Source organism: Balaenoptera acutorostrata, chromosome 11 (assembly GCF_949987535.1).
Source record: "Balaenoptera acutorostrata chromosome 11, mBalAcu1.1, whole genome shotgun sequence".
In the NCBI taxonomy this organism is placed as follows: Eukaryota; Metazoa; Chordata; class Mammalia; order Artiodactyla; family Balaenopteridae; genus Balaenoptera; species Balaenoptera acutorostrata.
The window spans coordinates 99088124-99104084 of NC_080074.1; the positions used below are offsets into that span (position 1 = coordinate 99088124).

General features: G+C 38.2%; 1 protein-coding gene across 3 annotated transcripts in view; it reads right to left on the reverse strand.

Moving 5' to 3' along the window:
• CLEC2D (C-type lectin domain family 2 member D) overlaps positions 1 to 15961 on the reverse strand; it is a 27826-nt gene continuing 11865 nt past the window's right edge. For 2 of the 3 annotated variants that reach the window (XM_028162339.2, XM_007196106.2), the window contains exons 2-6: positions 15360 to 15495; positions 7415 to 7534; positions 4801 to 4976; positions 4121 to 4227; positions 1 to 2616 (exon numbers count right to left, since the gene is read on the reverse strand). In XM_028162339.2, the coding sequence (XP_028018140.1) occupies positions 2472 to 2616; positions 4121 to 4227; positions 4801 to 4976; positions 7415 to 7534; positions 15360 to 15438 (627 nt within the window). In that variant the 5' untranslated portion in view covers positions 15439 to 15495 and the 3' untranslated portion in view covers positions 1 to 2471. Of the gene's footprint in view, positions 2617 to 4120; positions 4228 to 4800; positions 4977 to 7414; positions 7535 to 15359; positions 15951 to 15961 lie in introns of those variants that run through there. The other variant, XM_007196105.2, reaches the window with a different exon arrangement.

Sequence of the window (15961 nt, forward strand, 5' to 3'; positions counted from 1 at the left end):
TAAATTTTTTTTCTGGTTGAAGTGTGATTTTATTTCAGATTGAAACTAGAGTTAAGGTCTATGAAATATAGAAACATTAGCATTTAGAAGAAAAAGTTCTTTTATGTCAGAAAGTCATCTCAATTTGTACAGACTATCCTTCTTAATATTATTTAGCTTACTTGTACCCCTCCCCATCCAGGATTGACAATTTTGTCAGGAACTGTGAAGGTTCTGGGACTTCTTTGTCTGCATGCTCCCAAGTGAGTTTGGTATAGTTTCATATCCATCAAAGGTTTAATTTCAACATGTTTTCCTTTTTTTGTTAATTTTTATTGGAGTATAGTTTCTTTACAATGTTGTCTTAGTTTCTGCTGTACAGTAAAATGAATCAGTTATACTTATATCCTCTGTTTTTTAGATTTCCTTCCCATTTAGCACAGGAAACTCTACTCATATATATTTTCCATGGGAAGAAACTCTGCTTTGAGGGGCTATGTAATTTTTAAAGGTCACAGCTAAGAAACAGAATTCATGCTTTAGATACATGGCTTGGAAAATGTTTGTAAAAGAATACTAGGTCAGTTAGGGTCACAGTTTGACTCAAATTTCATTTGTAAGTTAGTCACACTAACTTAAACTTTCATTTGTAAGTTTATCAATATAAAATCTTTTTTTTTTTTTTTTTACTTTCCAGATTTCTGTGGAAATTTACCTTTCTTTATGAGAAAGTTAGCAGAAACTAAGCAAAGCTAAGCAAATAGGGCAGGATCTCATAGTCATGAAGATATATCCACAGGTATATTTAGAACATATGCTGTACTTGAGGCATTGTATTGGGTTGGCCAAAAAGTTCGCTCGGGTTTTTCCGTAGCACAAAACCTGAATGAACTTTTTGGCCAACCCAATACTAGTCTCCGAGGACACAGAAGTGAACTAGACATAGTCCCTGCTTCTTAGAAAACCTGAGATAAAATGAACTGTAAGCCAGAAAGCATCCAATACATAATCTCAAGTATATATAATAATAAAAAATACAATATATATAAATATACACAAAATTAAATATATACAAAACTGCATAGAATTACAAGAGGAAACTGACAAGAAAGACAAGTATCATATGATATCGCTTACATGTGGAATCTAAAAAAAGTGTACAAATGAACTTATCTACAAAACAGAAACAAACTTATGGTTAACAGGTGGTAAGGCGGTAGGGAGGGATAAATTGGAAGATTGGGATTGACATATACACACTACTATACATAAAGTAAATAACTAACAAGGACCTATTGTAAAGCACAGAGAACTCTACTCAGTACTCTGTAATGGCCTATATGGGGAAAGAATCTAAAAAGAGTGGACATATGTGTATTATAACTGATTCACTTTGCTGTACTCCCGAAACTAACACAACATTGTAAAACTATACTCCAATAAAAATTTTAAAAAAGGAAAGAAGCAGCTGACAAATACACCAATGAGATGGGAGAAATGGAAGTACATAAAGAGAGAGGATACATTATAAATTGCTATTTCGTCCTTTTTGGGACTCATCAGTACAGTGTAGCTAATGCAGTAAAAATTTAAAACATTTTGTTTCTAAAATTCAATCATATATAAACAGTTCTGAGGTTGGGTATTGAATGCCTAATGAGTAGAAGTAACTAACTATTTGTGATTTAATTGGGATAAAAAAAGGATTTTTAAAATCCAATAAAGGGTAAACAAAAGATTGGTATTTGTTTATAGGTATAATATTTATTTAGCACACAGTAATTTAAAACATAAACACTAAGAATTAAAGTGTAAAAAGCACTTTTTCAGTGTTTCCAATGTTTTAAAATACAAAGTCTAAAATAAATATTAGTTTTAGTACTTTCTCTTTTTTTTTTGGCTGTGCCAGGTCTTAGTTGCGGCACTTGTGATCTTCAAACTTTGTTGAGGCATGCAGAATCTTTAGTTGCGGCATGTGGGATCTAGTTCCCTGACCAGGGATCAAACCCGGGCCCCCTGCATTGGGAGCACAGAGTCTTAGCCACTGGACCACCAGGGAAGTCCCTAGTCTTAGTACTTTTAAAAATTTCCCTATATATTTTCAACTGACAGTAAGAGAATTTTGAATGTGTTAACCAATTGTATCTTTTCTCATTGGTTATTAAAATCATTTTGCACCGTTTCAGCTATCATAGTCATTTTTATGGTCCCATGTGTACAAATACAGGGCTGTCTGTATAGAAAAAGAGGAATTCATTCATATTTGTTGGGTTCAAAATATAAATATCAACTCATATTACTTAACACCTACTTAATTTAGAATCATGCTCTTCCAAATCCCTGTATTACATCATTCAAGGATAGCTTGCCTTTTTGCTGTTAACAAGTATTATAAATGCACATTGGTGATATTTTTGGCAGGCCAAGAAATACAGCAGCAACTGTATATAACAATTTATAATGCATCTCTTAGAGATGGTGTGTGAAATTCCCTAAAAAGTCCTTAAAGTATTTAAGTCTGTGGAGACATTATTATTTGTCTTGCTGCAAATCCAGTTTCTATGTGTGTAGTTCCTGGCACTACTAAGTCCAATGTCATTCAGGTAGGCACATTCCCCAACTCCTTTGATGGCAAACCTAAAACCAAACACAAAAATATTAAAAAAGCATAGGTTGGACAGACATCTACATTCATTCCTCCTCTGTATTCTTCAGCACCCTTACTCCAGGTATTTTTAATGTGAACAAGAGAAAAGTGAAAATCTGTCATTCATATGGCTTCTTCGTAAATATATACCATGTCTGTATTTCGTTCCTTTTCTATTCTCAAAGTCCCTGCTTGAATATCAGAAGATTATCGTCATCCATACCAAATCCAGTTATGTTGTTTATCAGGTATTTAACTAGTGCTTGCTGTTGTAGCCAAGTGAACTGCTGCCATCGGCAGTGATAAAAGAAATTATCACATATTGAGATATAGGGAAGTCATTCTGGCTTATACATGAGTTAACTTGAATTTTATGCTATCTAAAATAGCCTGTTTGTGGCCTACCAAACATACATTTGTACATCTGCTTTAATTATTAAAGAAAAGGGCACATGGACCAGAAGTAAAGAATAACCATGTTAAAAATAAAGATTAAATGCCCCTCTTCTTGGGACACCAATACTGGTCCTCCTTCAATGATAAGACTCCCTTCCCAGGGGCCAAGGCCATACTGGCCGGCTGTGTACATGCTGGTCTTTTTTTTTTTTTTTTTAATTTGAAACCTTGAAGAAACGTAACCCTGACTTGTTTAATGTCCTCTGTTCTGACAAGATATTAAATATAAAATATAAAATATAAAACTCTGCTGGAAACGCTGCTTCTCTGGAGCAGTTTCTCAGAGTAATCTGCGAAGCGGGCTTCCGGGCTAGTCCTCAGCTTGGCTCAAATAAAACTCTTTTTTATTCTTATTATTGACTGTTTATTGATTACTTCCATTGTCAGTGGCCTTCAGTGAAGATTATTTTCAGTGTTCTCCTGACCTGTTTCATACAAGTGTGAAAATAAAAATATTTACTTAATAGTAAATTCTTAAAATGGCTTAGCTTTGATTGATGGAAGTGATTGGGCCCTTATATTTTATCTGCTCCAATGTAATGGTTAAATTCAAAATACCCCCACTGAGGTGTTCACAATCCGAGGTATGTTACTAAGTTCCTTCCAGAGATAATTCAGGGGGGATTCCCATTGGTTCCCTGACGACCTTCCTTTTGTGAATGGACGCAGCAGCTGGGAGAGTGGACTGAGGGTCTGTGGATATCAATGCTTCAGTGGCTTTCTAGGATTGTAGGACCCCTGCTGAGCATCAGCTGTTCTCTCTACATTCTAAATAGGGATTTCAGCACAGTTTAAGTCAGTGGATGAAAGTGGAAAAACTATGTCAAATGTCATCATCATGCTAAAGATTTCAATGAAATCACAATAAGTTTTTCCAAAGGCACAGCTAATAAATGGAAGAGCATACAAAGGATTTCTATTTTGTACCTCATAGAGCAGTAAGCCTTCCATGATATTAAATTTATTTTCCCATAAACACAACTCACACACATAACCACATGTAAACACAATAGAAGGAAAAGAAGACTAAAAACGTACGAGGCATTATAATCAGTGCTGTCTGTCCATTTCCAAACATGCTTTGATGATTCTCTTCTAAGGCCAAGCCAATGGTCGGAAGGGCCTTTGTATCTTTTCAGGAAGTTCTATTATAAAACACAGAAAGTAAGAACACGTGTCTCTTTCATATTACTCTTGAGTCTCTCTTCCCTCCAGCATCTCTCTTTGGGTGGCAGCCTGGTATAATTGAGAAGCTTAGACTTTGGAGGGAGACTAGTCCCCACTTCTCAGCTTAAATCACTCAAATACCTCTAATCCTAAATTACATTAAAGTGACCATACCTCCCAATTTGGGAAAGTCCCAGGTTATGCCTGCGGTTCCAGCATAATATTAATATTCTCACTTTCACGTCCCAAAATGTCCCAGTTTGGATGATAAATTACATGATTACCATATTTCTTTGTACAATGGGAACAATACATCTAATTGAAGGTTAACTATGGGGATTACATGAGAGAATGCATGTAAATTGTCTCACAGGGTTCCAGGCAGAGAATATACCCCAAACAAATATTAGGCACTAATAAGCATCCCATGCCCCCAAGTCTGCCTGGAATGGGGTCCTTCCTCATCTTTCAGCTTTCACCCTATGCAGCATATATCTTTCTCAGGGAGCTTAAGTATTCAACAAAGAACATCATCCAAAAATACTTCTTACCAGCTCTTCCTCAGTTTCGAACTGAGCAAGAACAGCTTCTAATGAAGTACAGAATGTCTTGCTGAATGTCCAATTCCTTGCATCTTCAGAAAAATAAAAACACTTACTTCCAAATCCAATCCATTCTTTTGGGCAGGTGACATACAGAACATACGAGACCGGCTTTGTGTTCCTCACTAAAAGTTGGACAGACACAGTGAATCATAACAAATACATTTTCTCATCCCTTTTATCTATTTTTCCACTTACCATCCTGAGGTCAGTCTTTTTTTTTACATATGTATGTATACACATATATATATACATGTGTATGTGTATGTGTAGGTACAGTATAACCAAATTCCAAAATGAGGGATTTGAAGAAAAACATGGCCAAATATCAACTAGACTCTTGTACTTTTATGGCCTTTGCTAGTAGCATTTTGTTTTTCTTAAAATCTGAACAGGGGCTACTTTCTCTAGGTAGACAAATTGTTAAAAATGTCTTCCATGCCCAAATGCGTTTGTTTTTCCCGATGAATAGTTTTCCTTTATATGTATTTTGGCACCACTCATTACATAATTTCCCTTATCATCATCTTATTTTGCTTCCAGAAACATATTCTCAAGTGCCTGGCTACATAATAAATACTCTCTGTGGACGCTGCCCAGCTCTTGGTTATGTGCAGAATTGCTGAGCTGTAGTGCGCTACCAACTAAGATTTCTAATGCCTCTTGGAATGCTACCAGCCTTAGCCATTTATCAAATACCAACTGCTACTCAATATGTGGAAATATGATTGCATTTCACTGCTTGCCAAAACAGCAGGCCTTTCTGAGATCATTTTTCTTTTTTTGGTTTCTGGGAGAATACAATATTGAGATCCATGATCACTTGCTGAGTGCAAGCTAGCAGTAGTTGTTTTTTTCCTAAATGATTTTATTATATTGAGGATTTGCCTTGGAACAGAATGGCCTACAGAAACTAATATGTGAATAAATATATATATTTTATATGGTGATCTTTTACCCCTGAGGTCAGTCTTGAAGTATGTACATTCAATTGTTGCCTTTCTAAGTCATCACTGACAGTCTTATCCCAGGCACAAAAGTCATCAGTCCACTGGACTTCAAGCAGAGTACCTGTGTATCTGACTTCCCAGGGGTACAGGGACACTAATGGCTTTAAGGAAATCAATTTCTGTAGCATTTAATTTCTGTAGTATTCTTTCCTAGTATCATACAGATTCCCTTTCCCACATCTTCCTTAATATCAGTCCTTCTTACTCTTGACAAAAGAAAGGCAAACTCCTTGCCTTTCCTAGATTTTACTATGGTACATTTCTTAGGAGGTATAAAACCTTCTAGTAGACAAAACATAACACAGTTCAAATATTGATTTTAGTACCAAAAATACAACGTAGGGTTTCCTATGTAGTTTTTTGTTTTATACATATTTCTGTTAAATATATATAAAAATATTTGGGCCCTTGTTAGATGCTCTGAAACCAGCAAGCTTTCAGAGTGTAAGCTATGGGAAGAATAGATGTTTTTGTTCCATAACCTCACTTTTTCCTCCCTTATCCAATCTGATAGGAAATACTGTTGACTCAACTTTCAAAGTAGATAGATTCTGACACCTAGTCCCACCTCCACTGTTACCATCAGGGCCAAGCCACGCTCCTCTCTGGCCTGGATTTCTACAAGTTTACTCTAATAGGTGTTCCTGAGTCTACTTTTTCTTCTAACAATCTGTTCTCAAAGTAGCTGTCAAAATGATTATTCTACAGTGAAAGTCAACTAGATGCTCTGAAACCAGCAAGATTTCAGAGTGTAGGCTATGGGAAGAATAGATGTTTTTGTTCCATGACCTCACTTTTTCCTCCCTTATCCAATCTGATAGGAAATACTGTTGACTCAACTTTCAAAGTAGATAGATTCTGACACCTAGTCCCACCTCCACTGTTACCATCAGGGCCAAGCCACGCTCCTCTCTGGCCTGGATTTCTACAAGTTTACTCTAATAGGTGTTCCTGAGTCTACTTTTTCTTCTAACAATCTGTTCTCAAAGTAGCTGTCAAAATGATTATTCTACAGTGAAATTCAGATCATGGCATTCCTCTCCTACAATTTCCCTCTTCCTGATCCTCCCCACTACACTCAAAATAAAAGCTGAAGTCTTTAACTGACTCATAAGGCTATTATCTCCCTGACCCCCAGCCCGTTACTCTCCCTCATTCTCATTTTGCTTTAGCTGAAGAAGCCTCCTTGCTTTTCCTCCAACATACCAAGGAGATTCCTCCTTTGATTCTGCTTGTTCCTGCCACCTGGAATGCTTTCCCCATATAGCCACATGGCTCCTTCATCACCTTCAAAAGTTTGCTGAAAAGTCATCCTTTCAATGAGGCTTACCCTGGCCACTTGTATTCCTCAAACTGTTACCCCTATATTATAGTATCTGTGTCTTCCTGCTACAATATGAGTTCCCTAGGAGCAGGGATTTTTTGCGTGTTTTGTTCACTGATATACCTCAAGCACTTCACACGGTGCCTGGTACATAATGGAGCTCAATAAGTATTTATCGACAACATAAATGTGTGAAGAACATGTAAAGTTTGGACAACAGGTAACTCACCTGCCAGAAAAGTGGAAAGTACCATCACAATTGTAGTTAGGACCATAATAATGATGATGCAGTAGTAAAGTGGGATTACAGGAGATGTAAATGGTAGGCATTTTCTTTGGAGGCCTTTACCTATAAATATAAATGTCATAATCTCAATCTCATGAAGGTATTAGGAAGAAAAACTTAAATTTATCACAGAATCAACCTGTAAAGTCAGCTGTACCCCAACTCCCCTATTGCCAACCCCCTTCACAAAAGGTCCAGGTCCACAAATGAGAGCCATGGCCCAAGAAACTGAGTTGTATTTCCCCTAGAGAATCTTCCAGTTATTGGAAGAAGAGCTAATGAGAGAATAAGAATCAAAAAGAGTAGAAATCAGGATGGAAAAGAAACATACAAATGATCCAGATTTACCTCCATAAATAAGAGATCTGGTTAGAAATACTGAAAGGAGCATTAGAAAATTACTCAATATAATTCATCACATTAACAAAATAAGAGAAGAGAAAGCACATGATCATCTCAATAAATATAGAAAAAAATGTGAAAAATGTATTATTCATCCAAGATAACAAATCCCAACAAATTAGGAATTGAAGGACTTAACCTGATAAATATCATCTACAGAAAAAGAACAGCTAGCATGATACTTAGTGGTGAAAAAGTAAACGCCTTCCTCCAAAGGTCAGGAACAAGGCAAGGAAGTCTGCTCTCACCAATCCAATTTAACTTTTTACTAGATGTTCTATCAGTGGCAATAAGGCAAGAAAAATAAATAAAAGGCATACAGATTGGAAAGAAGTGAAAGTGTCTCTAGAAGTGACATCCGCTCATCTCCCGGTAGAAATATCAATTTGAAGATTATCTGCACATGAAAATATCTTCCCAAGAGCCAAGGATTCCAGGCACACCCACCCCCATGCCTCATCTCAGCTCCTGCCTACTCCAGCAATTCCAGGCAGATAAAGCAGCCTCAGACAGCTTCCACACAGGGCTTCCTGAATTTGAACCGGGAGGCACGTCCACAGCAGGGCAATTTCCCTTGCGCCGATACCCTGTAGGAGGCCTTAATGCGAACGGCCAACCACCTGGGTTCCTATGGATACACAATCCATTCTCGACTTCAGCTTTGCTTAACTGGAAAAACCATAAGCCTGCTTACTGAGAGGACCCACTCTGTATGACTGAACTTTTCATTCACCTCCATATTTGCCACTCACCATCCCACTTGGGTGGACATTCACACTCTTAAGAATATAATGCTTACTGGGGATGAAAGCAGGATGGTCATTGACAAGGCTAGAGAGGAAGCACACCAGCTCCACCTAGTAGATCCAAATGGAACTCCAGAAGCAAATCTGTCAGTCCCTATTGCTAAGCCTAACTGGGATCCTAATAGTGGGGGCATGCCACTTCTAGAACATTATAGGAGGTGTGTCTTAGTGGGTCTTCAAAAGGGGGTACCTAGACAAAAGAGGTTAAACAAGATTCAGGAGATAAAACAAAAACCAAATGAGGATGCAACAGAGTTCCTAGAAAGGATTTATCAAGCTTATAGGCGCTACACGGATGCAGACCCTGAGGCCCCTGAGAATGTAAGGATGATAAATATGACTTTCATCGGGCAAAGTGCCCCAGATATAGGGAAAAAATTACAGAAGTTAGATGGTGCATTTGGAATGAACCCTTCTCAATTAGTAGATGTTGCTTTTAAAGTATTCAACAACAGGGAACAACGACAGAAGCAAGAAGATGCAAAATGGAATGCACCTTTTCTGGCAGCAGCATTGAATTCCCAGAAGGTGAGTAACCTAAAGGAAGCCACCATTGGGGAAGGAACAATGTGCTTACTGCAAGGAGGAAGGGCATTGGAAAAGAGATTACCCTAGACGAAAGAATAATAGAAGGAAGACAGGAGCCTCTCATATGGTAAAAAGAGAGGAACACTCTGATAATGAATGAAGAGGCCCAGGGACTCCCTTGGACTTGAGGCGTCTGATTCTAATTTCCCCACTTTGACAGTGGGGAACAAGTTGACTGACTTTCTAATAGATACAGGTGCCACATATTCTGTGGTAAACACCAAAGTGGCACAGAAAACATCTCAGTCTATCCCAGTCACAGGAATTTCTGGAGAAGTACAAAACCGTTAGTTTTTACAACCTCTGGAATGCCAACTAGGGGACCTCAGCCTGAAACATAGCTTCTTATACATGCCAAGTGTTCAATCCCCCTTTTGGGACGAGATCTCCTTCGTAAATTAAATGCTCAAGTAACTTTTTCCCCAGAACAGCTTGACATCAGGGTCCCACTGGAGCACGATTTAAGCCTACAAAAGGTGCTCATGGAAACCCCAGAGAAGGAGACAGAGCTCTTTCACCCTGAGGTCTATGAAAAGATAAGGCCAGAAGCGTGGGCTGGTGGCACTCCAGGGAAGACCAAAAAATGCAACACCAACGCAAATCCCATTAAAAAGGGACGCTGGGACGCCTAATCTAAAACAATATCCTCTGAGACAAGAGGCCCAAAAGGGAATTCAGCCAATCCTGGAGAAGTTTTTGAAAACAGGACTGATTAAACCTTGCAGGTCATCTTCTCGGTCTGCCGGCTTTCCGAGTACAGTTGTACTCTCTGCCTCAGCAGCCCCTCTCCGATTCACTGGCCTGTCGTGCGGCAAGCTAAGCGAGCTAGCACCCGGTAACATGTTCAAAATTCTTCATTTCTTACTTGGCTTTGGCTTGATAAATTTTAGTGAGCCCCTCTCCTCCCCAAAGACCCCCAAATTCTGGCTTGCCTGAAAATGCAAACAAGCACTACAGAAAGCACTAAGATGAGTAACAGCTCGTGTGTGCTCATGACCACGTGTCCCTGGAACACAGGTGAGAAGTATTAACTCTGGAAGTGACACCTGCTCTTCACACTCATGCTCTCTTTCCCCACACGTGTTCTGTTCCCCTTCTTGCCCTATTTATAACATGAGAACCTTTCTAGAGCACTTTTCCTATTGCAAGAGTCCTTGTGAATAATGTCTCCCTTTACTAAGTCCACACTATTGATACACAGTACAATATGGATGAATTTAAATGCATTATGCCAAGTGAAAAACAGTCAGACTCCATACACATTCTTCTAAAGCAAGAGTAGAAAACAGATCAGTGGTTGCCAAAGGGTGCGGGAACGGGAAAGAAATGTTTACAAAGGGCGTGGGCGTGGGAGGGGGGGTGGAACTGTTCTATATCTTTTTGTTGTTGTTGTTCTATATCTTGATTGCGATGTGGTTACGTGATTATATGTATTTGTCAAAACTCATAGAAACGTAACCCAAAAGAGTTAATTTTACTGAATGCCAACTATACTTTGAAAAAGTTCCTGCTGACTTTCTTTTAACCACTACATTTCACTCACTTCACGTATATCTTCCAGAATGATAGGAAGCCTCAGTTTAAATGCTAGGCAGGGGGAAAACAATATCGGATTGGCTTGTTTAAACAGTATACAATGACATTCGGATTTGGGCTCCATAAGAAAATCTCGACCTTCATTCTTTCTGGTTCTACATTAAAGCAAAACTGTCTTAGAAACTCAGTATGTTATGACTTGCATCATTTTTTTCTTTGTTAGAAGAGTAAGACGTACATCTCCCCTTCCACCTCTCCAATAAATCTCCTATTTGCCCCCTTACTAATCTAAAAGTCCCCCCTTTTTCTTCTCCTTTATTTCCCTATATCTAGCTCCTAACACCCTCCCTTGTTTCATGTTCCATTTCTCTTTCTTGCTTACTTATTAATACTTCTCTTCTCCTTTTTTGTAGGGGAATAAAATTTGCCACCCCAAAATGTCTCATTGGCATGTGGATTATTTCAAGCTGAAAACCATCAAGACCCCAAGGACTCAGGAAGAATCTTTGACCATCCCCCTAACTGCCTGAAAGAATTTAGATAGAAGGCCTGTTCCTGGAATAGAGCTATCACCAGAGATCTCTGCAGATTAGGAGGTGAGCGTGATGGGGAAAACTGGAAATGGCCTAAAGATCAGAGTCCGCTCTTGTGTCCCTTGTCTCTGTGTGGCCCAGCAAACATTTATTCACCAAACATTTGCTTTTCCATTTCCATGTCAATGACCTTCCTCCCCTTTTAAGTCCCAAACCACTACCCCCAACATCTTTTGTCATTAGCTGGAGACAGTATTTAAGGTGAAGTTTTTGGCCATTTTAGTCAGTTACTCAGTTTTCCTGTGTCTCTCCCATGTATACATGTTATTAAACCTTTGTTTAATTTTCCCCTGTTATTTATCTCATGTCAATTTAATTCTTAAACCAGCCAGAAGAGCAGAGGAAAATTTCTTCCTTCCTGACACTCTCCTCTGGTGTGTCCTCTTTTTGTCTCCCTCTAAATTCATATGCCTCTTGTATTACACTCTGAACACAACCACCTTCAAATTTCTAGTTTGAAAAATGGTGTCAGGAATTATCTCACAGAAGAACAGAGAAATGAACCATATTACTGGTCTACTGGTTTTAACTTTTATTTTCATGTTCTAGAAAACTTAGTTAACTTACAGGAACAGTTTAAATTTCAAAAAAATAGGTTTCACATTTGCACTGGTCAAATAATTTCAGTTATGTAAGCACTTGACTTAGCTAGAAAAACATTAACGTTCTTTAAGCACTTTCTTTTTCATTAAGCATGAACCCTGTGTTTCAGGAACTACAATATCCTGTTGATAAAAAATAAAATTCAGGGAGGGGAGAAGGAAAGAAGAAAGAAGGAAATGCTTGTTTTTAGCAGAAAATAGAGGTTCAGTAAAAGGTATTCTTTCTGCTGGACTGAAATACAAACACGTGTGAGCTATGTTCTTTTTCTTTCTCATCAAATTTTCTATAAACTACAAATGCTAAAGGGTTTGCTGGTGGTTAGGTTTAGCCTCCAACTCCCACCCTCAAACACCCACATCGGTTTTTAAATGACAAAGGATCTATATACCAATAGTCCCAGTTTCTGCAGGGACTTTTTTTTTGAGTCAATAATTATTCATGGTTTTATTAAACAAAAGTCTCTTTAGAGGACAGTAAGAAATTAATTCTCAGCTAACATCAACTGGGGAGAGGGGAAGGAGGTTACAATTTTTTTTTAATGCATGGATGTTGATAAATAACAAAATTAAACACGTAGATACTATATTTCAACAAATGCTTTTACTAATCAATCACTATGTTGTTTTAATACTCTGATGTTCTCATTAAATCAAAACTCTTTAACTAAAATGGTTATGTTTAAAAGATGCTCATATCATTTTTTTTTAAATTAATTTATTTATTTATTTATGGCTGTGTTGGGTCTTCGTTTCTGTGCGAGGGCTTTCTCCAGGGCAAGCGGGGGCCACTCTTCATCGCGATGCGCGGGCCTCTCACTATCGCGGCCTCTCTTGTTGCGGAGCACAGGCTCCAGACGCGCAGGCTCAGTAATTGTGGCTCACGGGCCCAGCTGCTCCGCGGCATGTGGGATCTTCCCAGACCAGGGCTCGAACCCGTGTGCCCTGCATTGGCAGGCAGATTCTCAACCACTGCGCCACCAGGGAAGCCCTCATATCATTTTTGTGATCACTCCTGAAAATTTCTGGTAAGACACATTTTATAAACTACTTTGGTAAGGTACTCTAAATAGGATGACATAAGGCTAGCTGAAGATCCACCATAATGAAAGGGCCAGGGAGTGAATAGGAAAGAGAGAAAGAGAGAGAGGAAGAGAGAGAGAGAGAGAGAGAACACAAAAGTACACCAGAGCCTGTGAGACAGAGAGAGAGAGACATAAAGAGGGAGAGAGACAAAGGGGGAAGCAAAGAGAAAATCATTTGGACACATAAATGAGCCTCAATAGATTTTAGCTGAAATATTTAATGATATCACTGAATATCAGATCTACCCTTGATTACAAAAGGAAATTTTGTGGGGCACTTTTGTACCCAAGGGAAAGAAAATATACTTTTGTATTTAGTTAGAATTACTTTTTGAACAAAAAATTATGACTTTTATTTCTCCAAAGCAGACACACAGATGGCCAAAAAACACATGAAAAGATGCTCAACATCACTAATTATTAGAGAAACGCAAATCAAAACTACAATGAGGTATCACCTCACACTGGTCAGAATGACCATCATCAAAAAATCTACAAACAATAAATGCTGGAGAAGGTGTGAAGAAAAGGAAACCTTCCTACACTGTTGGTGGGTATGTAAACTGGTACAGCCACTATGGAGAACAGTATGGAAGCTCCTCAAAAAACTAAAAACAGAACTACAATCCCTCTCCTGGGCATATACCTGGAGAAAACCATAATTCAAAAAGATACATGTACCCTAATGTTCATTGCAGCACTATTTACAATAGCCAGGACATGGAAGCAACCTAAATGTCCATCAACAGAGGAATGGATAAAGAAGATGTGTTACAAATATACAATGGAATATTACTCAGCCATAAAAAGGAACGAAATAGTGCCATTTGCAGAGACATGGATAGACCTAGAGACTGTCATACAGAGTGAAGTAAGTCAGAAAGAGAAAAACAAATATCGTATAATATCACTTATATGTGGAATCTAGAAAAATGGTACAGATGAACTTACTCTCAAAGCAGAAATAGAGACACAGATGTAGAGAACAAACTTACGGATGCCAAGGGGGGAAGGGAGGGGTGGCATGAATTGGGAGATTGGGATTGACATATATACACTACTATGTATAAAAGAGATAACTAATGAGAACCTACTGTATACCACAGGGATCTCTACTCAGTGCTCTGTGGTGACCTAACTGGGAAGGAAAACTAAGAAAGAGGGGGATATATGTATATGTAGAACTGATTCACTTTGCTGCACAGCAAAAACTAACACAACACTGTAAAGCAACCATACTCCAATAAATATTTTTTAAAATTGTGAGTTTTAATCCTATTTCTTCCAGAAAATGTGACACCAGGTCAAAAGTCACTTCAGAAGTGAAGCCATCTCCAACTCCCTAGGTTTCATTAAATATATTGTAGCACTAATCACATCAAATTGTAGTAACTCATTTGGCTGTCCTTGAGATGATGAAACCCCGAAATCAGGGTCTAAATATAATTTGTCTTTGTAGCCCTGTGTCTAACAAATAACAGATTCTAAATATATGATTATTAGATTCAGTCAGACTATAGAATAGGTGTCATGGTTAATTTTTTTTTTTTTACATATACATGTATCTATTCTTTTTCAAATTCTTTTCCCATTTAGGTTGTTACCTAATATTGAGCTGAGTTCCCTGTCTATACAGTAGGTACTGGCAACTTTTATTAGTATATGTATTTCAAAATTGTTACATAAAAAAAAAAACAACAACTCAATAAATAAATAAATAAAGGGGTGGGATAGGGAGGATGGGAGAGAAGCTCAAGAGGGAGGGGATATGGGGATATATGTATATTTATAGCTGATTCACTTTGTTGTACAACAGAAGCTAACACAACACTGTAAAGCAATTATACTCCAATAAAGATATATTAAATAAATAAATAAAAACAAAGAAACAAAACTATTGTTGTCTGTTTGCCATGACTCTGGGATATAATGATCTGTTATTTAATATCATAATGTGACTTGCCAGGGTGCAAGTTGCCAGCAACCTGGGAGAAATACAAGGACTAATAAAATAAACCCAAACAACATTTTTCTCTTAACCTCCTGCAACCTAATTCACTGTGCAGAAATATTTAAGTAACATACACAGTAACACAATCACCGATGCAACAATTACACACTTGTCCTCTCACCCACCTCTAGTCCCTCAAAACACCTCTCCTTCTATGGAGGTGAACTGTGAAGAATTATATTCCTGCAGTGCAATTTCTATCCTGCTGTCAGTGGTTAGTGGATTAAGAGCTGTTTCGTTTTGTCAAAGCTGATCAATTTTACCTTACCAGATCGTCCCTCCTCCATGCTTTCTCTGGATGTAGGGTCTGTCTGTAAGATTTTCGAAGAAGCCTCCTCCACAGTCATGTTTCTGCTTCAACAGGAACACTCGGCACCGTCTCTAAGTAGTTGCAACAGCAGGAACTGGGAAGTGAAAACAGTTTGAATCTGAACGATCAGCTAGAAGAGAAGCAAAACCACCGCCCAGTAAGTGGGCTGTAAAGGAAATAAATGAAGTTAAGTCCTTTAGAATTTTAAAATGTGAAGTGCTTTTAACTTAGAAAGATCAACTCCACAGACTTCTGTTCCCTGTCAAAATGGAATAACAGGGACCAGATTTACTTTCTTGCCTGAATCAACTAAAAAGAAAAAAAAGAAAATGTGTGAAAAAAAAATCCTTTTCAATCACTGGGCATCAATCAATGAAGGGCAGTGATCCTCTGAAAACAAATTTGGTGAGTCCTGCAATTGCCCCAGCTACTGCCCAGAGATAGTTTTGTAGGTGTGATCTAAGCAGGGGAAAACCAGAGAAATGCCAAGAGATTCCCTGAGGTGAAGAGGGGAAGCTCAGAGACAAGGCCTATGCAGATAGAGTATCAGAAAAGAAAGA